Below are 27,890 nucleotides of genomic sequence, written 5' to 3'. Positions count from 1 at the left end.
TCAGATTCTAGGCTTAAACTGTTTAATACTTGTCTGTTAAGTTCAGAAGAAAACAAGCAAAATTGGAAGACCAATCAGAAAATGAAAATGAGAAAAATAAGAATTTGATCCTGATAGTTGCACTCACTACTATCACTCTGAATGAAGTGACTGGCTCCCTTGTATTTTACTGCACTTGTCTGCACAAGTAGTGCAGCAGCAGGCTTAAAGGTTTTTTTAAATAAGTCAATAAATAAATGCCCTTAGGAGTTAACATGATCACAAAAAGACTCACCAGTGGGAATACAGATTCATAAAGATCATAAGGAATGATTAATTCCAAGCCGAAGCCAGTCTGGAAGCTGCATGAGTCTGCTGCTGTACTTCTGGTTTAACTTGTCACTTATTCCACAGAATGGATAGATAATTCATTTCTGTATCCAGGACAAAATATTCTGCCTGAAACTCCATGTAATATATCTCATGTGACAACAGGGGTGATAATGGTGCATCTATACCTTCCCTGCTATTAGATAGTCGACAGAAGGAATCCCAGTAAATTGCTGGGAATATAAAAGGTAAGAATAGGGTGGTGTGGCATGTCTTGGTTCATAAAGTGGTCAAACATGAAATAGATTTCATGATGAAGAAAGAAGAACTTAATTGTGGACCTTTTATCAGTTCTTCTGCTACTTTCTCTGATTTCAGTTTTAATTGCCTGTTTATGCTAGAGAGCAAAAACTTTTTATAAGTACAATCCATGTGCAAAACACATAACACTCTGTATGATGAAACTTCTGTTTTCTTAAGTTCTGACAGAAAACTATTTTCTGTGTTTTGCTCCAGGCATACTATCCTCATAAAATTATCCGCCAGAGGCTCATCTTTCAGGAGAGAAGTAATTAAGTCCCAGGTTCTAATTAGATAAGACTTGCCCAAAATCTTTAACATTACTTCTCCAACTTTACAAGCAGGGAATTTAAGAGATTATCTATGCATAATTTATTTTTTTTTTTACTTTGGATGATGTTAAAATTTTTAAACAGCAACATAAGATGGCAGCATGTTAAAAAAACATATTACTTCTCAGTGCATCTTGAGACACGGAGTATCTCAGAGTAATTTTATATGGAGAGTAGGAATGCTTTCCATTTAATAAGGGCTCCTGAGAATCCAACAAACCTCAACCTGGTGCGTAATTCACAGGACCTAACCGGTCCTTCAGCAAAGTTTGATTAAGAAAGGAAGGTGGCATGGTAGAAAAGCAAAGCAGTGTGGTTGGCAGGCACATTTTGGTTCTCCAAGCACTCAGAGCATAACAAAACATAGTGAAGGATACAAAAAAAAGCAAAAAGTGGGAGTCGGATTGCTTGGCAATAAGGGAAGGGTATTCATAGATTCAGAAGGCATATCTGAATGGTCAGTTTCACAGGCAGCAGTGGCTGCTCCAGGGACTGCCAAAGTTTCTAATTAAAAGATTCATTCCGACATTTGCACCAGCCAAGAGCTTTTTCTGCCTTCAGCATCCTATCACACCTTCCAAAACCCTAGATCTTTATTAATTCCCAAGTCTTGTCCAGCCAATCTGTTTTCCTCCAGGGTGGGAAAACTTGCAGGTTTTCAAGTCTGAGATGCACCAGCTAAACGCAGTGTATGAGTCACAGGGAGCCTGGGGGCTGCAGCCAGAGCAGCCAAACCTGACATGACCCAGCCTTTCACAGTCAGTTGTCCCAGACTGCATTGTCCCCCAGTGTTCCCTAGAATTGGTCCTAACATGGTACTTCTCTTGGCAGGTCTGATGCCCCTTCTATGTTTACTCTTGTCTCAGACACTAAGATCAGTCCCAATCGTTCTGCTATCTGACTCTCTAAATTTTAAACTTCATTAGAAGTCTCCCTGTTTTGTGTCTTTATTTATAAAGCCATTCAAAATTCAGAGATTTCAAGGAGAAGAGGAATCACGTACCAGCTTGGCATTAGAGGATGCTACAAGTACTAGAGGGAAGGACTGATATGGGAACATCCAGGAATGGCTACAAAACAGTGGCAGCAGCAAAGACAAAGGAGGACAATTAAGTATAGTCCTAGTTCAGAAATAAAGGTTTTTGTGGGTAAGGCAAACATAGTAGAAGAGTAAAGTCCACAGAGACAGAGAAGCCAGCAGAAACACCAATGCCATGCTGGGAGAGGTAGGTGAAGCCCCAGACAAGCAAATATTCTTGAAAACAAAAGTAAAAAATGCAAAATAAAAGTACAGAGAGGCTGTGACTAACAGTGTCAAACTTCTTGAGCACACAATGAAAGAAGGAAGGTGTCCACATGTCACTTGCTCATTACAGTCAAATGAATGCAGTTTCACTTGGACTAAAGAGGATGAATGGCAATAAGGAAACATTTTTAACAAGGTGACGAAGGGAAGGAAGGATTTCTGTAACCCAGGGGAGTCATGGTGCCATGGTTTGGAAGGAAAAGAGGAAAATGAATGAGAGATTTTAAAGAGAAAGTGGACTTGAAATAAGAAAAACTGTCCAGGAAAGGAGGGAGGGCAGGTATGGATCAGGTAGAAAGCAAGACAAAAGTAAGACCATTTCACTAGATCAGCCTCTTTTGGCAAAACCTCTGACTGTGAACTTGAGGACTGGGTTAGATTATATTTCAAAACTGAAAAGAGTCAACTGGGAACATGAATGAGGAATTGAGTTATGGCCAGGGAAATAGACCTTCTTGAGAGAAAGATAGCAGAACCAGAAGCAGTGGGACCATATAAACACACAGAAGCTCCTGGAAGCTGTCAGACTTCAACTGATAAAACAATTGTTTTAATCAGAAAGGAAAATAGACCTTAATGCCTGTGTTTTTTCAGCTGCAAGCATGTGTACCTGGCAGTTTCATTGTTTGAACAGCATGAGGGAGAGCTGGCCATTTGCTTTCCTCTGTCCTTGATTTGTTGACAGCTCAGTTAAAGTGTGGCTTCTTTGCAGGATGTTGTCATTGGTCTGTCTTAACATAGCAGTAGTGCTGTTATAGTCCAATTCCTGCTGAAAATGCTACATCTTAACCCCAGTCATGTGCTATACACTGAATGAGAATTCACCAAACTTGTGGTGGTGGCCAAGGATGAGGAAATGCAGCACTTTGCACCTTCAAAGGACTATATAAACACAAATGTGTTATTTTCAAATCCCGTGTCCTGTCTCAAATGATTTATTCTAAGAAGACTTAGAGGCATTGTTCATTTCAGACAGCTTTAGATTTTGAATGATGGCATTTTCTGCAGTCAAAACTTACCTGTTTAAAGAATTACTGAGGAAATTAGTGACCCAGAGGAAATTTCCACTATTCCAAGATAAGTTCAAGGTACAAAAGACACCAACAGGAAAAGATCATTATGTGCAGTGTAAGAGAGTTTCTTACCTATGTTAGGCAAAAATAATCAGAGACTCAAAAGCCTTATTCAGTATGAAGATTATTTCTTGCAAAATACAGCAGAAGCAAATTGGAAAATGCAAATTCCAAGAAGCACACATTGGTATTAGCAATGAGATCATAGCATGTAATAGGAGAATAAGAGCCACAGGAATGTTCCAGTTGTTGGGAAGCGTGTAATACTGAATAGCGACTTCAGTATTTTAATTGAATGAAGGGAGCCATGGTATCATAGCAACTGGCCATGATCTTGTATTTGACTAAGTGAGGACATGTGTGAAGATTCACAGTAAATTGTCTGCCCTGTTAGCTTTCATGCTGTTGTGGTTTAAGCCCAGATGGCAATTAAGCACCACACAGCCACTCACTCACCCCCCTCCTCTCTCCACCCTGTCACCCTGGTGGAATTGGGAAGAGGATCAAAGCAAAACTTGTGTGTTGAGGTAGGAGCAGTATAACAATTGAAAATAAAGTGAAATGCAGTAATAATGATGATAACAAACAGTAAACAAAAACTGATGTTCTGTGGTGTGGAATACCCCTTTGGTCAGTTTGGGTCAGCTGTCCCAGCTCCCTCCCAATTTCTTTTGCATGCCTCTTCACTGGCAAAGCGTTAAACTAGGAGAGAAAAGAGAGTTCTTGACTTAGGATAAACATGACTTAGCAAAAAACCTAAATCTGTATGTTATCAACACCATTCTCTTTCTGAACCAGCACTCTAATAGCTACTGAGAAGAAATTAACTCTACCCTAGCTGAAACCAGGACACATGCCCATATTGCTTCCTGTTTCATATTCACATTTTGGTCATAATGTATCTGGATACATAAAAAAAATTCAATATGAAAGCTAATCTTTTTGCTGTTCTTCAAGTGTCAGTTACAGTCAAGCAATCTCTGTTAAACAGAAATACAGAGTACATGAAAATCAGACTTCCAGTGAGCCAGAGTTCATGATACTGGTTGTGGCAAATTTGTTCTATTGGACGAGTAAGAAAATAAACCCATTCCCAAACTTGGCAAAATCTTATGTAATTGTTTTATTTAAGGAAACAAATCGGTGATTCCTAGTAGTCTAGGAATCTTCAGAATTAACTTTGATTACAAAATAGATGGAAGATATTCAAGGTATTTTTAATTAAAACTACTCTGGGTAGATCAGTCAGTTTTAATGAAGATTTATTACTTAAGACATTTTTTAGAGCTTGCCAGTCTTAAAATCCATAATTCTTCTTACCAAGTGTGTTAGGCAGCTTTCTCATGGTATCTATAAAGCAATATTTTTAATTAACATAAAATATGTGTAGGTAGGAGAAAGTTAGGATGGATCCAACACCAAAAATCATAGTGCATTAAATGGAGGGGTACATTTTATGTAATGCATATGCATAATAAGCATAACCTGGGAGAGGACAAAGACCACCCTGTTCCTTGACTTTGTTTCCCATGTCTGTGCAAACAAACAGAAGATATAAGGAGCTTGGACCTGGTGTTTTGACACTATATAAGAGACAGACTAGTCACAACTTTAATTCAGTTTCTGTTACTAGACATAGAAATATCGCTAATTTGCCTGCTTGGAGTTGGCCATTAGGAAGACACAAGAAGGAGAAATGGGAGATGCAGTAGCAAATTGAGCCTGCCATAAACAGTGCTGCTGGTAGACTTGTGATCCTCTTTTGTATCTGCACGAAAGAGGAGGGTTAAATCCAACCATTCTCCCCTGCTAACCCTAAACAGCTCATCAGTATGCAGGAACAGGTGAGTTTACACTGTCAGACTTTTTTAACAGCACTCGTTATTAACCTGTCGATCACATTAGCTGTTTGAAAAGCAGAACTATTTTAGACTGTTGACTTGAGGACATAATGCTGTCTCTGTAAATCCATGCTCTGTCCTTTACTTTCACTTCAGCAACAGCTGAAGAATGGTGGCATGTGAAATGATCATAACATATGAAGAACTTGTTTTGGTTTGGTAAATCTGGAGGGTGTTTTTAAAATTTCGTTAAAATGGCAGATTTGTTGGGAGAAGAGAGGTGCCATACTTGATTCTGTAAAAAGTTTAATTTAGCACATTTTAATGCAATGCTGATATGAACCTCCTGTTTCTTCAATGTGGCAACACTAGTCTGACTTACTACCATGGCCACAAGGGAAGAGGAAATGGCCTGCTCTTCCCAGGTCCTGTTCCTGTTGAGCAGCCTCTGCTCTACATTTTCTGCAAGAGACGAAGGTGTACAGCTGAATTTAAGTGTACCAACTGTGTTGGAGAAGAGTAGGAAGTCAGTCTGCTTCCTCTGGAAGTCTGTCATAGGCAAATACCAAAAGTAGTATGGTGCACTGAAACATGCTAGACCTCCAGCTGCACTGAGGAACTTGTGAAAATCCATCACAGCAGGTGTTGGTTGCAAGTTGTCTTTTGAATCAAAACAAGGATTGCGTGTCTTCACAGCCTTGCGTAGAGAGGGGCTCCAAGGCACAACTTTATGTCCTGTACTCCTCCAGTACTATTTATGTGACTGCGTGTCAGCACCTTGCGAAGCCTGGCAGCACAATCCTGCTTTTGTACTGCTCTAGCCAAGTTTGGGTTGCAGGGTCTGTTTCAACCTTAGCACCATTCAATGTGTTTTTGTCATTCTTGGCAAGCCAGGGAACACAATGCGTTGTGTATAATGGGAGTTTAATTGCTTTCATAATAAATCTTTGCCTTGTTTGTTGCAACAGCTGTAACTGCTGTAAATTACTTACATCTCTGGATCAGATGATACTGATTGTTTTAAGATTACCGAATCTTAATTTAGGCTTTTCCCACCCCGCGCCCTGCCCCCAGTAGTGTCTAAGGCAGACAAACCTAGAATTCTGGTGTGAAGTCATTCAGTCAACTTTCCTTCAGGTCAAGAATTTTCTGTATTGTAAATTCATTGCTTGATCATCTAGTATCATTTTTAGATATAGCAAGCACATATAGAACACATAACTGTGGACTAATAAATCACTGCTGCAAAGACATTTTTTCTTTCTTAATAACTTTTAATTTTTTTTAATGCCGTACAATTGCCTGCAATTATATTCCTTCTTGATTTATGATAAAGAAGTCTCTTCTTTTTATTGTGGGTGTATATCTCCCTTAGATATCTGCAGTGTGCTTTCACACTTCTTTGCTTTTTTGCTTAGTCAAGCAATGATGTCCATATTGAGCTTTTAATCTTAACCAAAATATCAGGCTATTTAAGCCCTTCAGAGTTTTTGATGTTCTTATCAGAGCTGCCCCAGATTTTCCTAACTTCTTACAGTGTCTCTGTGGTAGTGAATGGAACTGAGTCTGCTGGTTCAGGCGTCACCAGGGTTCTGTTATGGGTGGTGTTGGTGTCAGAAATCATTTTGGCATCAGTGTCACCTGCCAGGTTACCTTGCTTAGGTATGCTTACCGCACTGCCTGTCTGCCCTAACACTGGGAGTGTGTCCTTTAATGGGATTTTTTTTGTCAACTCAGTCCATCTTTGGGCTCCCAGGTTTCCTAGGCTCCTCCTTCCATTCAGCATGTAATCTAAGAACACATTAGGTTGCACCTTTCCACAGCAAACTTTCCTTGTGTTGGGTTAGGACACCATTAGTGATTTTTGCATGCCCGCAATGAAGATGGTTGTGCCTCCTGCAGTTCCATTTTCCATGGATTTGGATGCAGCATCATGACCTCAGGGAGGATGCTGGCTTCCAGGCCAGGCCCCACCCCTGCCCTAACACCTTATCACAGCCTGAGACCTTCCCACCTCAAAGACAGGCACAACAATTGTAAAATGCCATGAAATTAACTTCTAAAAGACAGTACAGAAGCAGGTGCTGGTGGTCCAGCTTCCAGTCTGGGACACTGCCAGTAGGGTGGGGTGCATGGCCAGACCAAGAGTGATGAACAAAGGGGTTTGTCTGCTGTGCTGTTTTATTCAGAGGCTCACTCTTCCTGTGCCTGCCAAATTTACCTGGGCCCTTTCTAGTGTAAGAAATTGCATGCCTACAAAATAGAGACCAACAGGAAGGTGAAACCAGGAAGGTGAAAGGGCAAAAATCAGCTTCAGACCACACTGAGCCATGGGTTTGGTGATGTGAGAAAGCTTGTCACGATTCTCATCCCCCCCTTCCTTCTTAGGTGGCATGATGAGTGGAGCTCTTGGGATCTCCACACTTCCTTTTTACAATTCTTAGTTTTGTTCTGATTCTGTAGCCCCAGGCACAGGTCATCAGAGAAGGTCCTTCCTCCCTGCTGGAGATGCTGGTTTGCTCACAGGCTGCTGCTGTTTGCTCAGCACATTGGTTCTGGCTTCAATAACCTTCACACTCTACACCACATTTCCAAAGACAACCACAGTGCTGTGTAAATCTGACCTATGATTTGCATGCATACATCTTTATTAAATTTACAACCTTTGGTTTTGCCCTGAGCACTTGATAAAGCCCATGCATGTCTTTGTAGTAAAACAGGTGACAGACATGGCAGAGTGGTTTTGGTTTGCCCCTACACATGTATATTTACACCCACATTTTTTATTAGTTGCAGGGTTTCTGTCATTTTTAGACTTGATAAGATAAATCTTGGTGGAAAATGTTTGGCTAAATGGCACTGTTACATACAGTAACCTCCTGCATGTTGCTGAGCTTTGTGCTACTGAACTGAACACCCCCTCCAGCCCAGGGCTTGGCTTGTTATCATCATTCTTTGCCTGCAACCCTGTCTCTGTTTTTCAACCCACAGATTTCTCTCCACATTGAACTGATTTTGAACATACATGGCATGCCAAAAAAAAAAAAATAATCCTGTTTCCCATCTCTTGTAATACCAAGAAAAATGCAGTTCTGTTTTCCTCAATTGTCAGTTTGATAACTAGTCAGAGCTTAATTAGGGAAGGTTTGAGCCTGTGACAACATCAGATTTTGCAACTCATCTGTTGCTCTGAAAGCTAAAAATAGCTTTTAGGTTCGTGGAGTTAGTTTATCTTCTTGTTAGATAATTTTCAGCAGAATCAAATAACATCAAATTTTTCTGTAATCTGTAACAACAGGGATTTTTTTCATTTTAATAGCTTTTGTTCAGGCATATAGCTTAATTGTACAAAATGGTGTTTTGTGGCAGATAAAATTTATTTTCTAGATCCCTTTCCTAACCTGAAGGAGCCTTTTCTTTTCTTTTTTTTTTAATACTAATACTTCTGATCTTGGCAACTATAGAAATGCTTCCTTTCAATCAATATTTGTGTCCTGATGTATTCCTCAGGTCATGTTTTGTGAAAAGCAGAAATAACCTTTTCCTCAGACTGTAGGAATCAGGCATTATGTTGTCTCATTGTGTGTTCCTGATTCTTGGCACTGTTGTTGTCCAGCCATCAACCATATACATGAAGGCTAAATGCAAGCTCTTGCAGGATCAGACCCTCTAATAAGGAAGTCTGTATATCCAGAATTGTCAGCAGAGGCTTTTCAACGGGATGTATGTGAGTCAAGGCATAGGCATAAGGTTGTTTTGACACATCACATTTTTAGCATGGCTAGTTTGGAGTTAGCCATGGGATATTTCCAATGTGTAATTTGTTGTGGCCACTCTGTTTTACAGGGTGATAGTCGTGTCTGAAGCAAGAGTAACACCATATCTTATGAATCTCTACCTTGCTTTACCACTTTATATAGATGAAGCCCAGAAGTTCTCACATGGAGGTCAGCTTTTCTTTCATTTCCTTGTCACTCCTGACAACACTATGAGTGACACAGTTAATGGCATTTGTGAGCCCTGGGATTCAGTGTTTGCATACTTATGGGTAAGAATTTCGTCTTTGAGGAAAGAAAAATGAAAATAACAAAAAACACCTTGAGAAAACAGCTTAGAAAGTACGAGGCTCATTTTCCCACTGCTGTAGGGTAGGGCAGAGTAAAAAAATCCACCTTGAGACTGCAGAAATTTATCTCACACCAAGGTCTGGGCAATAAACTTGAAACAAAAAAAAAAAAATTCTTGAAATAATCTGGGCATCATGAGAACAAGTAGCCTGACTCCTCTGTGTGGTTTGTGTTGCATGCCAAAGAGGCCACTAGTGGTAGAAATAGGCTACTGAAAACTTTGCTTTCTCTACAAGAAATTGGGAATGCTGTGTTGGTGTGGGAACCTAAACCAAGCACAAAGCAATTGCTGCTTTTTACAGATGAGGTGTGCCTGACTGGAAATGAGATCCTTATTTCAAATGTGCATTGTACTTAGATGTGTGTATTATCTCTGAGCTGCCTCTCCTCTAAGCAGGCGTGGTGTACACAAGGTCATGTGTGCTTATCTTGTGCTGATGGTTAGGAAAGAACCTGAATGTATCACTCATGTTCTTATTCAGGCCTTCCACCTCTTTTTGCATATGCATGAGTTTATACAAAAAAATTGGTATTATTAAGCTCTGAAGAGTGAGCAAAAAGACCAACTCAGGGAAGATAATTTAAGGCAGAAGAAAATAGGACACTCTGCTCCCTATACACATAATTTATCTCCATCAGAAATATGTGAAAATAAGGTGTTTTCCCACCTTAGCAGCAACTTTGTGTGCTGACAGTGCTCAGTGCTGGTTCAGATACATTTTCCAGGTGCATTAAGGAATAGATTAAAAGCAGAGACAGTCCTTGTAATTCCAGCTGCTGAAATCAGGACTACTGCATGGGTATGGGCCTACTGCTGGTGCAGTCCAGGTCTAGTCCTCCTGGACAAAGGGGACAAAGATGGACAGGGTGGCCAGGAGGGCTGTAGAAAAAAAACAGCAGTAAATAGCAGTAAACTAAAAACCAGCAGTAGAAACTAAAGTCTGTGGGTTTGCTACTTCAAAAATGGTGTTTGGTGTTCAGGAAAGACTCGGAGGTTTTATGCCACAGAGCAGAGTCTTTCTGCTGGAGTGTGTGAGAGCCTTCCCCAGTGTTTTCTCTGTATAAGCCTGCATTGCTGATGGAGGTGGGCAGCTGAAAAGCCTGGCCTGCACAAACCAGCACTGCAAGGCCAAGATGGCAGGGGTTTGGTGTCACCTTGGCATCTCCAACTTTTATTGATACTGGTATCACACCCATGCACGTTAAACCTAATTGTGCCTGTTGTCTTGAGAATACCCATCTTCAGTTTCCAGAAGAGCTGCTTGCACCCACAAACACCGCTTTTTTTCTGAGCATAACCCTGTTCCGCACCCGTGGGAAGGTGGTGAAGAAGTGCAAATGTCACACATTCCTGCCAGTGAGGAGAGGGCCTCCCTGTGCCCGCAGTCCCCTGGGAGGTGTTGGTTTATGGTGATGTGGTGTCCCCTTGGGGGTGATTTGTGGTAGTGTGTTTCCCCTTGGTATGGGGAAAGCATCTCCTTGTGCCTGTGGAAAATCTCTCTGTGTGCAGGCATAAGTCACCCTCCATGCTGTGCCACTGTGTCACATTCCAGATTAATGTCATGTTTTTTATCTTTGTTCCATCCAGGCTCTTGGCACCAGTTCCTTTCTGAGTCCGTGTGTGCCATCAGATAGAGTTTATGGCTTGTACCTTTTTCTCCACTTACATTCTTTAAAGTGAAAGCTTGTTTTTCTTACCTGTCACTGCTTCTGACCTCTGGCAAGCCTACCATATTTCTTTGTATTAAATTATGTTTACAACTTTTTATTTTTTTACCAGTTTCAATTTTCTGTGACATTTTCCAGGTCATTAGTATAAAACTGAATTAAACTGTTTGTCTTGATTTTCATCGCTTGAAAATATTTAGCCTATTATAATTTTACAACCATCCTTAGTCTATCTGGTTATGCATATATTTAGCCAGAATTCAAACAAAATGTGTCACACACCAATAGTGGCCCATCACACACCCTCCTTGTCCTGAGATTATGGCCTCAGTTTGGTGCTTAGAAGGATTTTCAAGACCATTTTTTGGTAAGCTGATCCCAAAACTGATGACATGGTTTAGTTAGATTGTTTGCAAAAGGTGGCAAATATAAGATGTTTTTTACCTGGTCTTTACTCACAGTGTCACTGACAATTAATATTTGTAAAATTATGCATAAGAGCAATGAGAAGCTAACTGCTCCTAAAGTACTTGTATTTAGCTTTAACAGCAGTGGTGTTTCTGAGGAATAGATCTGGATCTGGAAGTTCAGTTGGAATAGCTTGTTTTTTTCCTTAATTTAGCTGTTTGATAAAACTCAAAATCAGCAGTAAGCGTTATCCTGTGCTGTGTGTAGTAAAGTGACTTGCTTTTGATCACATCAGAAACTGGGAAAAGCTAAGAGAAAATGGTACTTTCTTTTTTTTCAAATATTAAGTTTTTTCGCTATTTTTATGATTATTGAACATCTTAGAAAACTTGGATAGCAGTTCTTTTTTGTTGTCCTGTAAAATGCAATGCCTTCCAGTCAATGCAGGATGGTGAAAAAATGCTTTGTTTTCCATCATCTGTGAAACATAACACATGCTCCTGCTTCATGCTTACTGCAGAATTAAACACTATCCTCTGACAGAGAGCTCAAAAACAAATGGATCCTTCACAAAAAATCAATAGGCTGGGATTGCTGCTAGGATAGCTAATGTCCCAGTACCCCTCCACATTGTGTCCTCAGCTTTAGAATTAAATTTGCTTAGCTCCATTAGAGCTTTTCGTTATTATTATTATTGCTTCCATGTTTCTTCCAAATCACATCTGAAAATGTAAGTGTGCATGTCTGAGCACTTAGCAGATTGTCCTGCTAGAACAATGGAAAACTTGGAATATTAACTTAAATTACACTGTATTTGTTAATGATTTTTTTTTGTCTGATTATGGATCATATTTAAATATATAAAAAATCTGAAGAAACCAAAGTGGAAGGAAGTCAGAAAATTAATAGCTTGCTCCTAGGAGGTTTTCTCTCATTAATATTTTTCGTTCTATCCCTTATACTGGGGCCTTTCAGTACATTCCCATTTGGTATGAGTCACACCAAGAAGGAGGACCTGAAATAACCAGCTGTCACCGCCTTCTGTTATTTCTGAAAGAGTTTTTTGCCCACCTGGACACTACCGGGCAAGTGAAGTATCAGCTTTTCAGTTTTGCTCAGGGCAAGAGTCACCTATTACCAGGGAGGCTGCTTCCAAAACATGCCAGTCAGCATGGCAGAAGTTCACCAAAGTCCTCACAAGGGCACTAGATACTGACTTGACAGCAAGTTTGTGGCTCGTGGGATCACTCCTCCCAAGCTCTGTTTGCACTTTGATGTGCAGCATCGCCCTGATCAGGACCCCTCTGGATGTTTGTTTCCCGCTGCCCTGGCAGAGCCAGCATGGGGCATCACAGGGGGACCAGCAAACCCTGCAAAATGGGATGCCACCATGGCCCAGGTGTGCTTAGACACAGACCCAAGGTGAGCAAGGAGCCTCACTGCCTTCAGACCACTCCACTGTCACTGCTGAAAGATGGGCACTGCAGACCATAAGGCACCAAGAGTCACTTCTGAGGGCAGGTCTCCTTTTTGTACAACAGGAATAGAAAGGGAGTGAGGAGCAGATGCAGTGTAAGTGTAATGCACCTGAATTGCATCCCTGGATTGCAGTAAGGTGAGCCAGGGCTCATGTGGAGATGGTGAATGCAGTGGCAGCCTATAGCATCAATGGCAGGAGAGTGGTCAGGGCACCTTCACACTCCTAAGTCTGACCTAGAATGCTTACAGGGCACTTGTCAGCAAAAAAGGTGGCTAAGGATGCAGGAAACTAGAAAAAAAACTACACATCTCTTCATCACAAGAAATCATTCCAGACTGAAGGATAGCCTGGAATGGAAGGAAATGCTGTCTAGCAAATGGAGCATCTCACCCAGTGTTATGCAAGACACAGTCCCTTGTGCTGGAGAAGATGGCACATGGCAGTCAAAGGGCAGGCAGTGTCCTGTAATGCAGAAGGGAGTATCCAGCCAGGGACAGCTTGCTAATAGGAGTTTCTAAAAGGTTATCTTATGGTTAGTTTTATTTCTGGGATGTTTTAAGGACAAGAGTACAACCTGCAGAGTAGCATTGTAATGGTTTTTGCAGCACACACAGTGCTGAAGTGCATTGCTCACGAATGGGAAAATCAGAGTATTGGAGAGGCAAGCTGGGTGACCTTGAGCAGCACAGAATTGATTTGCAGTGAAATGAAACAGCCCAAAAATGAGTAAAGAGGTCACTCATATAGAGATTAATAGCAAAAGTATTTGCTGTTAAATCACTGGTTATTGAAGAGGGGAAAAGAAAATTTCTCAGTGTGCTAGGCATGAGACCAATGAGGCTGTAGTTGCATCTTTTCTGGAATACTTTGTGCAGTTCTGGTCTCCATGGTACAGAGCTACCCCATTTTTCTTGGACTGAGTTCAGGGACAATGGGAGAGAAGAGGACATTTCTTACAAAGGGCCAAGACAGCTTGGCTTGCTTGGTGTAATAAAATGGATGCTGAGAGGAGATATAACATCTCTTCAGAATTACTGCAGGAAGCAAACTTGGGAGGGGAAGAAAAGGATAAAGCTGGTACTTACATAAGTGCAATAAAGATAAATTTAGCTTGGAAACAGCCAACCAGTCTGAGGGGTTTGGAAGAGACAGCCTGGAAGAGCCTTTCAGATTTTGTGTCCTGGTGTTTAATTGCATAATCAAAATTTGCCATTCAGATAAAAATGGCAAAGGAGGAATTGCAGAATATTTACAATGAATGTTAGTTAATTTGTGTGTTTTGTTTATAATTGCTTAACTGCAGTATGCAGCAGATTAGCTATTAGCAAATCCCTTGTACATGGAGATCTGAGGACACGACTCTGTGATAAATGGAAAAAAAAAGGTAATGCACAATTTGCACAGCATGGTAATGAAGTCCTGCACACTTTCTTGTGTGTATAAGTAGCAAACAGGATGCTCATAGCCATAATAGTGTCAGCTGACATCTGAATTTTCATCTGATTTGAACAAGTATTAAGTGACCTTTTAGACAGATCATTTAAAAATCAGTTTCTCAGACTTTGTTTCAGTATGCACCCAGCAAAGCCTATTTCCAGAGCTAGGTGAAGGATGAAGAGGAGTATTGACGAAACACAACTTATTAAATATATTCTTCTGCTTCAGTTTTACTTCAGCTTTTCATAAATAAATGAAACAAACTGCAATTAACCTAAGTCATTATTGCAGCCTTAAACGTTTGAAATTTTTAGTATCTTATGTTTCCTGTTCATTTATAGCTAGTAAATGTGTCAGAAAAAAATCAAGAGGGATTTTATATGTTGCCTTGCACTAGTATTAACTTAACTGATAAAGTTTTAACTACTGATGCGTAGTGGCAACTCAGCTTCAGAAACTCAAATTACGTCTTTTTTGAAGGGCAAGGATCACACTATTACATTTGAGATCAGACAGTTTGGTGTCTGTCTGACCTTTTGTTACTGACTTCAAAATATTCTTGTCATGGATGGCCTGCCTTTATGGGTCTGAATCAAAAAACAGAAAAGAAAATTCAATATTATTAAAGTTATTTGTTAATTTCTTAACTGTTCCAGTAATAGCTGGGGCCAGTGGTAGAATTTACTCATACTTCCAGTTTGGATATTGCTGCCTTCACATTTCAACTACCTGGATTTGTTAATGCTTGCACTGCCAAATAAAAGAGCTTGTTGACATTGATAGTAGGCTCTTTTAGCAGAGTATGGGTTATTATCTGGAGAGACAAGGTCAATTCACATCTAATCTTCTTGAAAGACACTGGCCCACACTTAATGTTTCATTGCAAGGCATGATTCCCAGATTACAAACCATCATTGTTGCAGGCTTTCAAAATTCAGTAACTTTTATTTTAATGTCTGGTCACCAGAGCTGAACAGAGCAGCGGTTTAGCCATTACTGTAAGAAAAAATGGAGGCTTCCTAGTAGCCTGCTGTAGGTATCTTTCAGCATCCTTAGGAGATGTTAATAAATATCATTCTGACACTAAATTAAAACCCAGCAATGTGACAAAAACAAAGTATGGTACAAGAAAAAGATATTTCAAAGTGTAAATCTATATGCTTATATTTATAGAAATTGGAGTGTGCTAAAATGCTACATGAGAAATTAAACTTAATCAGTTGAAGTGTACAGCCTTGAATATGTATTACAGAATTTTTTTGAAATTGATTTGAACTATTATTTTTCTTTTGCCTCTATCATATAACACCATTTCTGTTATACAGCATGTTCTGAGTTTGGAGTTTATTTGCTTGAAATATGTGTTGCTTTGTATAGGAAATGCAATACCTGTAAATTTAATTGTTAGTGAAAATATAGGTACTAGTGCTGGAAAAAAAAAGAAAGATTTACAGGTTATTATACTTTGTTGCTACTATATGCAAATACATATTTATCTGCTTACCAGCTACCTGTCTACACATAAATCTGAATGCAATAGATACATGTTGACTGTTGTTCAACAGTGAGTATCACTGAGTTTCTGTTTATTAATCTAAATCTTTGCATAATTTTGTATCTTTTTCCTTCAGTTTTCATCTTACTTTATTTTTTCCTTATGGACCTCCCACTGTCTTTCATCTCTAATTCTTACATTCCAGGGAGAGCTTGCAACTTCATTTTGTTTCTATACTGGACCTCTTTGAACACGCTCTGTTTCACCCGTGAATTGTTTCTGCAGGATTTTCTGTGTGTCTCAGTACATCCCTTAGTCCCGTTCTTCTGAAAATCTCCAGAAGCTGCTTTTCTTTTGGATCGTTTGTAGTTGTGGTGTCTAAATACCACAAATAAGGTGACCACAGGCAGAGCTCAACACCTCAGCTTCTCTGTCTTGTTTCTTAGTTTACTTCCTTCTTCCCCTTTCTCATGTTTACTTGCCCCAAGAACGTGCCTGCATTTTGACCCTTCCTCCCTCACTTCCCTTCTGAGTGGAAGGGCACAGTAGAGAAGGTGGCTCCTTTAGGGAAGGACCTTACTGATCTGATGGGCCCAAACCACCAGTCAGGGGGGCTGCCTGGACTCTTCTTAATCACAGCTCCTTTGAGAACCTTTCCAAGTCACTGAAGTGGAGAGCATTGCCTCAACTTTCATGAGCAATATTTTGTAGTTGTTTTGTCAGATGAACTTTTTTTTTTTTTTACCAAATCTAATCCAATCACCCCAGAAACCTGCAGATTATGGAAAGAATTGTCAGAGAAGCATATAGAGGTGTGGGGCTGCTTCTTTGCACTGGAGAGAGCTGTCAGCATGCTGTGCTTGTCCTGTGCTGGTTATTGCCTAACCCAGGCATCCTTACTTATAGCAACAAGATGACAAAAGACTAACCTACAGTGAAAAACTGTTTAAAAAAAGTGAAGAATCACAGTGCTTCTTTTAATTTGAGGACCAAGCAGTAACTGAGCATAGCTGGAGGACTCGCATGTTTTGCCACATGGGTGGTACAACAAAGTGAGTCATGCATGACAAGATGTTTCTCAAACTGGCGAGCTTCCCAGCCATATCCCTGGTGTTTTCCTGATGCCTCTCTGTTCCTACTGACCCTACCAAGCCCCATGGCTTCTACACAGCAGAGCCTGTGCTGCTGCAGGCCATGGACCCCCAGGCTGCAAATCATCTTTCTCAGGATCCACTGCTATCTGCCTCTGCAGCCTCATGCATCATTGGTAGCTCTGATTTTGCATCATGGTCTCCACTTGAAAGTCCTGGGTCAAACACTGATTATTCCCTTTGACTCCTTGTCACTTATTGGTGATCAGTGGTGGGTGACAGGCGATAAAGTCATCTGTGAAGGAGAGAGTAGCTTTTCTTTGTCTGAAACAGAGCCAGGAACAATGTATCAATGTCCATACATATTTAACTCTGAGGACTGACTCAGAATTCGTCGTGCTGAGTTATAATTTTGAAAGTAGATGTTTCGAAGTAATTTTTCTTCACTGAGTGTAGGTGCTATCAGAAGGTGATAGGTTTTGTTTGCCTGCATTTTTGCTGCTTGTAGAACAGTTAATTCAACACTTTGCTGAAGTCTCTAGTAAAGTTTTTATGTTACCATGACACAAATACAAAAATAGAAGTGCTGTTGTCAAGGTGATGTAGCCAAATTATTACCACCCTGTTGTTCCTGATTTAATAAGGAAAGATACAATATTTTTTAAATGTTTTAACTAAAGGTTTTAATGTTGTTTTAAATAATGAAGAAACACTATCAAAACAACAACCAAGGCAATCACAGGCAAATTCACGTGAACAAGGTAGAATGAATTGAAGAGATAGCACTGAAAATAGATTTGTCCTTCAGCCTCTGCTAGGAGCAATGGTGAGAAGGAGGAGAGATTTTGTAATGATGAGAACCACTTTGATATTATTGTTTGAAATAGCTGCAGGCAGAAACCATAGATAATAATAATCTCCAAACTGTAGAGGTTGAAAGTGCCGAGAAGCCAAGAATGACTGCAGCTGCCTTGAGTGGTGGTGGAACAAAGCCATGGAGTTGTGAATAGTTTATGCAGATTGAATATAATCAGAGTTGAAATGTGCAGTCATCAGGTTTGAGATCCAAGAAGCAGGTGGTACACGTGTCTATATCAGGATTTTGGAGGGGTTTTCTGGCATGAACCAACTCAAAGAATCACAGACTAAAGAAACAGTTTTGATATTCTCATTTAGATAAAACAAGTTGTCCATCCCTTTGAACACAAGACTACAGGCTTCTCAAAACATTCAGTGAAGCAAATTGTTTCTGTTTTAAAATAATGCTTTAGAACTCAATGCCACTTTTTTTCCTGGAAGTGCTAAATGGAAACTAATGACAGAGAGGAAATTATTTCCAAGTTTTGCAACTGGCAGCCTTTACCAGAGGATTCATGAGCTTTTCAAATACATTTTTATTTAATTTAAATTGTGGCTTCTCAAGAGCAGGGCAGCCAAATGTGTAGGTATGCCAAGGTAGGCATATTCAGAATGGTGTATGACTTGATTATAGCTTGCAGATCTCTTTACTGTTTTTAAGAAAAAAAAAAGTCTGCATTGAAAATTTCACCAGTGTTTTTCTTCTGTATTATGAGCACAAAATGACCACATAATTATTAATGTTTTAATTGTGCTGCAGCTTCAGTGGTCACTTAGTGATGGGATTTCTTGATTTCTATTAATCTTAAATACTGAAGAAGAAGAAACAGTAACAGAATTGGATAAACAATCTTGTGACTTTTGAGGCATTTAAATATTTTTCTCTATCCAATTAAAAACATTAAAAAACCAAGTATATTGATTCTGGATCTGAAACAGCCGTGTTCCTTCTTGACTAAAGGAACATTTTATTGGTGAATTAGCAAATTATGAGATCAATTTCCTGTTTTCCATTCCTAAGAAATAATTTAATGTATGCATATATATGTGTGTGGTCCAATACAGGATCAAGTCTAGTGAGCATCAGCAGTGCAGTTTCCTTTCCATTTCCCCTTTCAGTTGCCAGCTTAAAAAAAAGCTTATCAGATGCTGAGTCAGTATGAAATTTTAAGCCAAGGCATTGATCCATCTTCCTTACACCTTTTCATTATAAATTCTATTATTAGAAATTAAACTCTTGGCACGCTGTCACTTCAGTCCCCTTACCTGCATATCCATGCCGATCATTAGCTAGTCACTGCATGTGTGTGTTTAATAACTATTCAGAAATGCTGCCCTTTTTTCCCATTTTTCATGGTTTAGTTGTTCCAGTTGGAAATGAGTAAAGCTGCCAAAAGATTAAAGAAATGGCTTCTTCATTATTTAAGTAGTGATTGCTTATCACTGGTCAGGCAAGTGAATTTGGATTTAGGTGACCACATGTCAATATCTGCATTTTTGACATCTGTGTCTAAGATCAGCCTCCCAGGTTCCCTTTATAGAGACAATGGAGACAAAAATGCATTTTCAGAGTGCACTGTCATCCCAAGTAAAGCTCCCAAAACAGATCAAATTATTTGCACCCCAGAAATGCCAGGTTTAGTTGATTGTAAATGGAAACAAGACTAACTAGCTTAGATGTTGGCTTGTAGATGTCCAAAGACAGATGATATGAATCCCATCCCCATACTCCAATTAATAAGAAATTAACATTAAATCATAAATTTACAGAGATGCTGTGCAATGACACTGTTAATGAGAATGTCCTGTGGCTGGGTTTTTTGATGTAACAAAACATAGTGAAGTGATGATCATGTACTGTTCAGCACAAGTACCAGAAGCAGTACAGTCATGTTAGCACTACTTTTCAAATGGATTAGATTACCCTGCTTTTCACCTTGACTGAGTAAAACCAGGGAATTAGCATGTTCACATTCTTTCCAACAGATCATTTGGCAACTGTATTAATACTCTGATTGTAGACATACAGAGATGGTGTTTAATATTTATGTTGGCAGATTAATGTAATGTCCTTGACCAGATTAGGTCCTGCTATGCATATTATTATTAGTGTTATTGGTGTTGATGATGAGGATGATGATGATGATAATAATAATAATAATATTCACCCATTCTTGTCCAAGCAAGCTCACAAACTTATAAACATTGAAAAGGGAGGAACCTGAATGGAAGTAGCTTTATTGAGGTATTGAGGAGTGACACATGGTGAGGGACTTTTATTAAAAAGGATTAGAAAAAGTGACAGATGCTGAATGCTGAAACGTTTTTTAGATTCTGTAGTTAATTTAGGATATTACCTTAACGGTGATTTTTCCTGTGTGTTTCTCCCCTTAGGATGATTTCCAGCATGCAGCCTCAGAAACCAACTGGGAGTCAGTCACAAGCTCTGTCTCAGTAAGTAGGTTTCTCACTGTTTTGCCCATGGATGGATTGATAGAGTGGCGTGAATCCAACTCCAAAAAATGGCAGAGAAATGTAAATGGCTCTATAAAATGTACAGAGAAACCATGTATTCACCTTTGAAAAAGGATGAATAAAGGTTTTTATCCAACTGATAATGGTTTCAAACAGTATGTTTTTAGGGATAAAAGATTCAGGATATGCCCTTAGCTGTTGTAAACATGTGAGACAGCCATTAGGAAACATTTCTTGCTTTCAAACTCATCCTGCCAGTATGAAAATACAAGATATGAACTTAAAATTTTTAATCATAGAATTTCTTGACTTACATGGAAGGACTATACATAAAGCAGGCTGACAGGAAAATGGATCTGGTCTTTTATTGTCAATATTGAGAATTTTTTTTTAAAATGTTTCCAATAAAATATTGTATCTGAAGTTAGATACAGTTATTCCATATTAAGCAGTGAATTGCAACTTGGGAGAAAAATTAAGAAAGAAATAAACCCAAGTAATCCAATATAAAATTTTAATTTTCTCTTCATTACATTTGATTTGTGTCATTGGCAAAAAGTCTGTCCTCTCTGCCATTTCCCAGTGCTGGTGAATGGCATAGTAGCATGAGAATTCATAATATGGGAATGCTCTTCTGTGTGCCTTGCTGCCTGCTCTGCACCACTTCACGTTTCTTGTTAACTCCTCTTGAAACACATGAGATGGGTGTAAGTGCTTAAAGCAGACTTGAGACCAATGTCTGAAGCATTCATGGAAGAGAGCTTAGTGATAGCACCCTTGTCACAGTAGCTACCAGAAGTAGCCGGTGAAGGAACTGTGAATAAAATATGGGTAAATTTTACTGATCAGGTCCAATCAAGGCAGCAAGTAGAGAGAAGACTCTGTGCTGCCAAAATTAGAAGGTGTTGAGCCAATCTCACTTGTGTTTACTCTTGAATTTGCAAATGACACTTGCCCTTCATGATACGATTCACTGATTGCCTGGAACCAACTGTGCTGAAAGTCTCAAGGAGCAATGTTAGCAGGGCTGAGATCTACTGGATGTGCCAAGCAGGAGATGCTAGAACAATTTTACTGAAAGACACAAATTCATTTTTCATTCTAATGTGGGCTTGGGAAAAAAATCAATGTGATGGAATATTTTGTTTAAAAATATGGTAGGCTGATGTTTGAAAAGGTAAGCCTAGGGCTCCCTCATCAGGTAACTATGTAAATGAGACTAAGCCTATGGTAAATGCCATGTTAGTTAACATCCTTATCATAAAATGTGCAATACACCAAACAATAACCCAGTATCCTTTTAATATTGTAAAATCAAGTTCATCTTTTTGCATATTTTATTTTTCTGAAAAAAATTTTTAATGTGTTGCAGCTAAGTTCAATACAAATAATACAGATAGCAACCTGATGGCCAAGGTCACATGGAAACCTATAGCTAAACCAGAAGCAGAATCTCGGTTTCATTGGTTTTCCCATGTCATTCCCTATCTAATAAAATATACTTTCTCCAGCACATTACACCTGCAAGTCCTTTTTATCCTCAGAGAACATAAGGCGGGGAGATTGAGCAATTTTTCACAAAGGCGCCAAGGAAAATGTCTGAGGACATCCAAGTACTTCAGGAGAGAAAGATTCAGGGATTCTGTTATGGCCTTGAGAGGCAGAAGGACAAACTTAGATTGCAAGTATTGGACAAGTTGACATGAAATTCTGCTGATGCTCAGGTAGCATGGCAGCTCTGAGTTTCTTCTCTCAAACCCACACATAACCCAAAGACTCATTTTAGGACATAGACACACAGAATGAAAATTTTAGAGCGAGCAAATTCTTTCTTCCACATCTGAGGTCATATTACAGAGTTATATTTTGGTTTGATTTTTTTGTTTGGGCTTTTTCTCAGAAAGTTAAAAAAAAATTGCTTCTGCCCTTAACCCATCATGGCCAACTCAGGAAAAAAAAAAGGAAACAATACCCAACTCTTTATAAGGTTAGTTTCCATTATATGTAAAGTAATTTTATGACCAACAAAAAACTGTGATGCACATTGAATTGCCTGTCAGACTCACAATAGAGATAGGAGAGTGGAAAGAATGAGTGAACAGAAATTAAGGGCAAGAGCACATACCAAAAAAAGATACCTTTGTGTTCCAGTAAATTAAAAATTTGTTCAGTGCTTTTGAGAAATGCAAAGGAGGTACATAATGTGGAAGATCTTTGCTTCTCATTGCTGCTTACATTTTCTCTTTTCCCCTCTTTGGATGTGATCTCAGAAGTCAGATTACGACAAGCACAAACTCTCCTAAAGCCAGCGCCTCATTCTTGGCAGGACAAAAGAGAGGCAGTTGGGTTGGCAGCTTTGAAGTTGCTTTTGGGCCTGTCACATGATGTTGCTGCCAGGAGGCTATCTGAGCTGTTGAAATAATTCCTCTTGATTTGGCTGTCACTGAGAAAAAGTTAAGCTTTCTTCTGTGTTTGAACGAGGCTGCACAAATCTCTTGAGTAGGAGCTTTTATTTGAAAAGAAAATGGGGAGTCCCAGCTGCCTGTATGAGTTTGAAATGCCCTGCATATTCACAGCTTGACCTCCACTTCTGTAATCAAATGTACAGTTGAACATGTGGGGAAAAAGCCTCCTGCACTAAGCCGTACACCTGTGTCCTGGTTTTTATGCTCCTGTTTCTTCAGCATTCTTGCACCATCTCTCACTTTTGAAAAGCAGTCAGGGTCTGATCTTTCCCTGCTCCACTGCCATGAGCTCCACCAAGCTCTCCTCAGTAAGAGAATAGCATTTAGGTGCCTTTCCTTTTGTAACCACAGCAGCTGTTTTAGCACACTGCATGATGCTGGCTGCAGCATATCTCATCTGCAACATTGCTTTAGATAGCAATGTGGGGTTTGCTTTCCTGGTGTGAGGTTTTCAACTGCTGGGACTTCCATCTCTGACAGTCTCTGTTCCAAGCCATGTAGAGGTCAGGAGAGAGGCTTCGAGGTGTGCCTTCCTTTTTAAGGGGTCATGAATTTTTACAGGCCTCTGCACTGTGTTTTGGCACTGCACTAAAGATGCATTGCACTCACAAGTGGGCCCACTGAGACTGCCTGGACTGTTGGTTGGTAAGCCCTAAAGTGCGGTATGCTTTCTTGACTGCACTATTGTTGTTTGCTGTTTCTTCTCTTTCTGATTTTTAATAATTTGGACTGTCCATATTTTCAGCAAACATGCAGAAAAATGTCAAAAATTGTCAGTTTTGTGACATAACTAACCATTAAATAAAAGTGTTTTATTTCAAAATAAATAAATATATATATTTTTTAAAGCCATTATGGGGGAATTGAAAGATGCAATCCTGCAAAAAAATAAGTGAATTTACTCAAATGAGTTGACCCTCCAATTACGACCCAACTGAGTGAAGTTAATCACAAAGATTAATAGTTTAACATATGCATTTACTTGGGAGATGAGGCAAAACAAGTATTTTGGGAAGCCATTAATTTTAACTGGCTCTGTTCTGCTGCATTACTCCAGAGCTGGGTTTTCATGAAAAAATTTCAGTTTCTAGGAATTTCTCCCCAGTGTTTGAACTTAGAAGACCAAACAATTCATGTACTATACTATGTCAGTTGTTGGACAGAATTGATTGTGGTCCTTTGGAAAGTAAGAGATCTGCATTACTAGCTTTCCTTGTATATATTCTAGATACTATTTGGCCTTCTGCTTGGATAAGGGAAAGAGTGATATAGGATAGTGAATATCATGATTCTAAATTAAGAATTTTAAAAATGTTTCAAGTTCTCTTCAGTAAAATTGAAAATGCTACAGTCATTCTGTCAAAGTCAAATTGTGCCCGAAGTTCAGTAGGAACACTCAGAGAATGGTACTTGGTCCTTACTGGTGGAAAATAAATATTCCATTTGGTGTTAGAATTGTGAGGATTCTGTGTTACTAGTTGGTCATCCAAATATTCATAGTTACATTGCTGAGATCATAGAATTATAGAATGGCTGGGGTTGGAAGGTTCCTTAGAGATCACCTAGTTTCGATCCCCATGTAGTGGGCAGGGATGCCTTTCATTGGACCAGGCTGCTCACAGCCCTCTCCAACCTCACTGGGAACAGTCAGGGATGGGACATCCGCAGTCTCTTTCAGCAACCTGTTTCAGTGTCTCACCACCCTCACAGTAAAGAATTTATTCCCCAAATCTAATCCAGACCTGCTCTCTTTCATTTTAAAGCCGTTCCACTTTGTCTTATCACTATGCACTCTTGTAAAAAGTTTCTCTTCATCTTTCTTGTAGGCTCCCTTCAGGCAATGAAAGGCCACAGTTAGGTCACCCTGATGCCTTTTCTTCTCTAGGCTGAACAATTCCAGTTCTCTTAGTCGTTCCCCCATCCCTCTAAACATCCTGGTGTCCCTCCTCTGGACTCTCTCCAGCAGGTGCATGTCCTCCCTGTGCTGGGCCCCCAGAGCTGGATGCAGTTCTGCAGGTGGGATCTCATAGAGCGGACCAGAGGGGCAGAATCCCCTCCCTCCCCTGGTGCCCACACTGCTTTGGATGCAGCCCAGGACATCACTAGCTTTCCTGGCTGTGAGCACATTGCCAGGTCATGTCCAGCCTCTCACCCACCAGCATCCCTCAAGATCTAAATATTTTTTTTTTTCTGTTTGTTTAGTAAGTTGCATTTTTGGTAAAAGGTCAGTTCAATGTCAATTCATCATTGTTTTGTAATGCATTTAATTTTGGGTAATATAGGGCCATTTTTCCAAGTCTCTAACCATGCCAAATTTGTTGTCCAAATTGACCAGAGAAAGATAGTCTAGTAGACTTTTTGCATTTGTCTTTCTCTGCTGTGGTTTCTGATCCACCTTATGTGAAATAACCAACAGAACTGGCATGTCCATTTCTGTGGCTATGGCCATCACAGTGCTTTCAAAAGACATTTTCATTACATCTTTGCATATATGCAAACCATCATTCCTTTTGAGGAGTGCATGTAAATACTGACAGTCCACCAGTGGCAGCGCTTTTGCTCCCTGCATCTCCTCTGGGATTTACTTGGGAATTTCTTGAAGTCTCTTCTCCTTACAAAAAAAAACAACACAGGTATGGTGAAGTCCTGGCTCAAAAACTTGAAAAGATGGCCCTAAGTAACTGTTTCGCTCAATAATGAAACAAGTTTGTCAATAACTGTTTACAGTTGTTTGAAGTGGTGCTGTAATTCATTCCAAGTGCACTGAGATGTATGTCACTCTTAGGGGGTATCCTATCCCTCTCCATCAGTGACTGACCCTACGCTCACGGCGGAAGCACTGGATCAGACCATTGCTGCATTTGACACAGTGGAGGATCTGCTCAAACACTTCAACCCAGACTCCTGGCAAGAAGACCTTGAGAATCTCTATACAGACAGTGGGCATCATTATCGAGGCAGGAGCTACCATGACAGGAAGTCCAAAGGTAGGAAAAGACTTTGGGGCATGCTTATGAATACTTTGGGACAAGGATGGGATATTCCTTTACTCCTCATAGGATCAGATATTACATTCTATTGCTCATGTTCCTGTTGGAGTCACAGAGCAAGGTACCATCTATTAAAACAAGGGATGTGTAGTTTAATCCTTAATCAGTTTCCAGGTAGGATGTCACTTGAGAAATCAGACTGAAAACTGCTCTTTTTTATGATAAATTCACAAATAAAAACACAGGTCCACATGTTAAGACAGATGGTTCTCAGCTTTACCCTCTTAAGCATTGCTTTGTGTGTAAAGCATGGGGCTCCTAATTACCTGTGTTATCATCCTTCTTTAAATACCTGCTTAGGGACTGTTCTGTGTTGAGTGAGGAATAATCACTTTTATCACATTGTGCTTAGGGAAGCATCTGGTGCAGACACCTGTATGTGCAGCTGGTTTTTTTAGGATGTGAACATCTCACTGTTTTTCATTATGTTGGCAGGGAACATTATTATGGTTTAACATCTTTGTCTGTAATTGAGCAAAGCACACATTTCTGGGTTATGTTTCTTGTTTCCTTCTGTTAGTTCAAATCATGCACCAAATGGTAAAGCAAAGGGGCATTTAGCTGACAGTACAAAGCCATAATGATAAAGAAACACTGTTGAGAAGACTTAGTTGTGCACTGGGGTAACCATGCACTGAAAGGCCTGATGAAATTGCCCTTCATGTGCCGTATAGATGTAGGAGGTCTGTTAGGATTCTCCAGGATGACAATCACTGTAGTTTTCGCAGGAAATCTGAAGAATTTTATTTGATTTCTCTTGATTTCTCATCTATTTTCAAGTTGTGTCTTCACATATAGTCTTCTTTATAACTTTAAAATTATAATTCTCAAGTCACAGTTCCAATTCTGGGCAATCTACCTTTTATTTGAATCTCAGATCCCATCCCTCCATACCTTAAGCATGTTCTAAGGAGGGAGAGAGAGTTGTAGTTCTGTGTTTGTAACTTGTTATCAAATTATGAGCCTTTTCTGTTAAAAGGGATATATAGACTGCATCCGTATGTTGGAAAACTGTGTCAAGAAGTGTTCTCAGGCCCTGAAATACAATCACCATATTGCTAAATTGTCAGGCTGGTCATTGCTGTGCCTGAACTAGCATCTGGCAGAGGCCCACCTGCCATTCATGTGCCCACCTTGACTTGGAGACTGAGGTGAATAGTAGGAATGTGGGCTGTCCCATGGCTGTTGTCCTTGGAGCAGAATAACCTCAGGCACATACAGTGTTTTAGTAGACACAGTAGTGGTGTACAGTTGCCAAGGTAGCCTTTCTTTGTTTCTGGGCTCGACACTTCAAAGGAATCTGTGATGAAGCCCTGAGCACCCATTCAGCAAAAAGTGAACCCCTTTACTTTGCTCTCTTTTGGCACGTCAAAAATTTCAGGCAACCACCACAGCAGTTGCTGGGGAAAAAGTTCACCTAAGTGTTACTGCGTGACTTCCAAGAGTGGTTTGATCTCTGTGGGAGTGTGTGGAACATGATCTGTGTGTCCCTTATTCATCCAGACTGCTTTGGCACCAGTAGATATGTATAAAAAAGAAATGAAAGGTCTGTTCTGTTTTTAATAGAAGCTGATTAGAATCCTGGATCCTGTACTGGTTCTGTTCTCCAGATATCATTTCATTCTCAGATCATATTTGGCCCAGTATCCCATATATTTAAATAACCACATAAATATAAAATAGCATTTGATGCTTTATTGATGCTAATTATGCAGGCTACAGGTATCTGATCTGGTAGTGCTCAGAAAATTCAGATGCATAACATTTTCTCCATTTATTATAAATGTAATTCAGCTTCTTGAGTAGCAAGAAACTAAACATTCTTCCAGTTACAGTTTTAATACTTGATTTCTTTTAATAGGTTTTTTTGTTGTTGGTGGTTTGGTTACAGGAAAAAGAAAAAAAGGTTTATAACAGTTTTCCATTTGCTTTTAAACTAAAGGCCAAATTCCCTGACTGTTAGCAGCTCTCTGGGCTAAAGTACCTCACCACAATGAGATCTTTTAAAAATTTCAGTTAAGAATTTTTATTTAGTCATAAACTTTTGACAAGATTAAAGGCTTGTTCTTGGAGGATGTGAAGAGTAAGGAATAGCTTTAACAAATCTTTAAATTAGAAATGCTTGCTGGTTTTTAAACACAGACGTTGTGGATCTCTAAGGAATGTTTATAGGCA

At 39.6% G+C, this 27,890-nt stretch overlaps 1 protein-coding gene across 4 annotated transcripts in view; it reads left to right on the top strand.

The window, feature by feature from the left end:
* The window catches only part of LOC116992980 (platelet-derived growth factor D-like), a 142,010-nt gene that overhangs the window by 91,005 nt on the left and 23,115 nt on the right, over positions 1-27,890 (top strand). For all 4 annotated transcript variants that reach the window (XM_033053163.1, XM_033053161.1, XM_033053162.1 and 1 more), the window contains 2 exons: positions 20,120-20,179; positions 25,451-25,652. In XM_033053163.1, the coding sequence (XP_032909054.1) occupies positions 20,120-20,179; positions 25,451-25,652 (262 nt within the window). The remainder of the gene's footprint in view (positions 1-20,119; positions 20,180-25,450; positions 25,653-27,890) is intronic.

Source organism: Catharus ustulatus, chromosome 2, assembly GCF_009819885.2.
Source record: "Catharus ustulatus isolate bCatUst1 chromosome 2, bCatUst1.pri.v2, whole genome shotgun sequence".
NCBI classification, from domain to species: Eukaryota; Metazoa; Chordata; class Aves; order Passeriformes; family Turdidae; genus Catharus; species Catharus ustulatus.
This window is presented reverse-complemented; position numbering and strand designations above follow the sequence as displayed.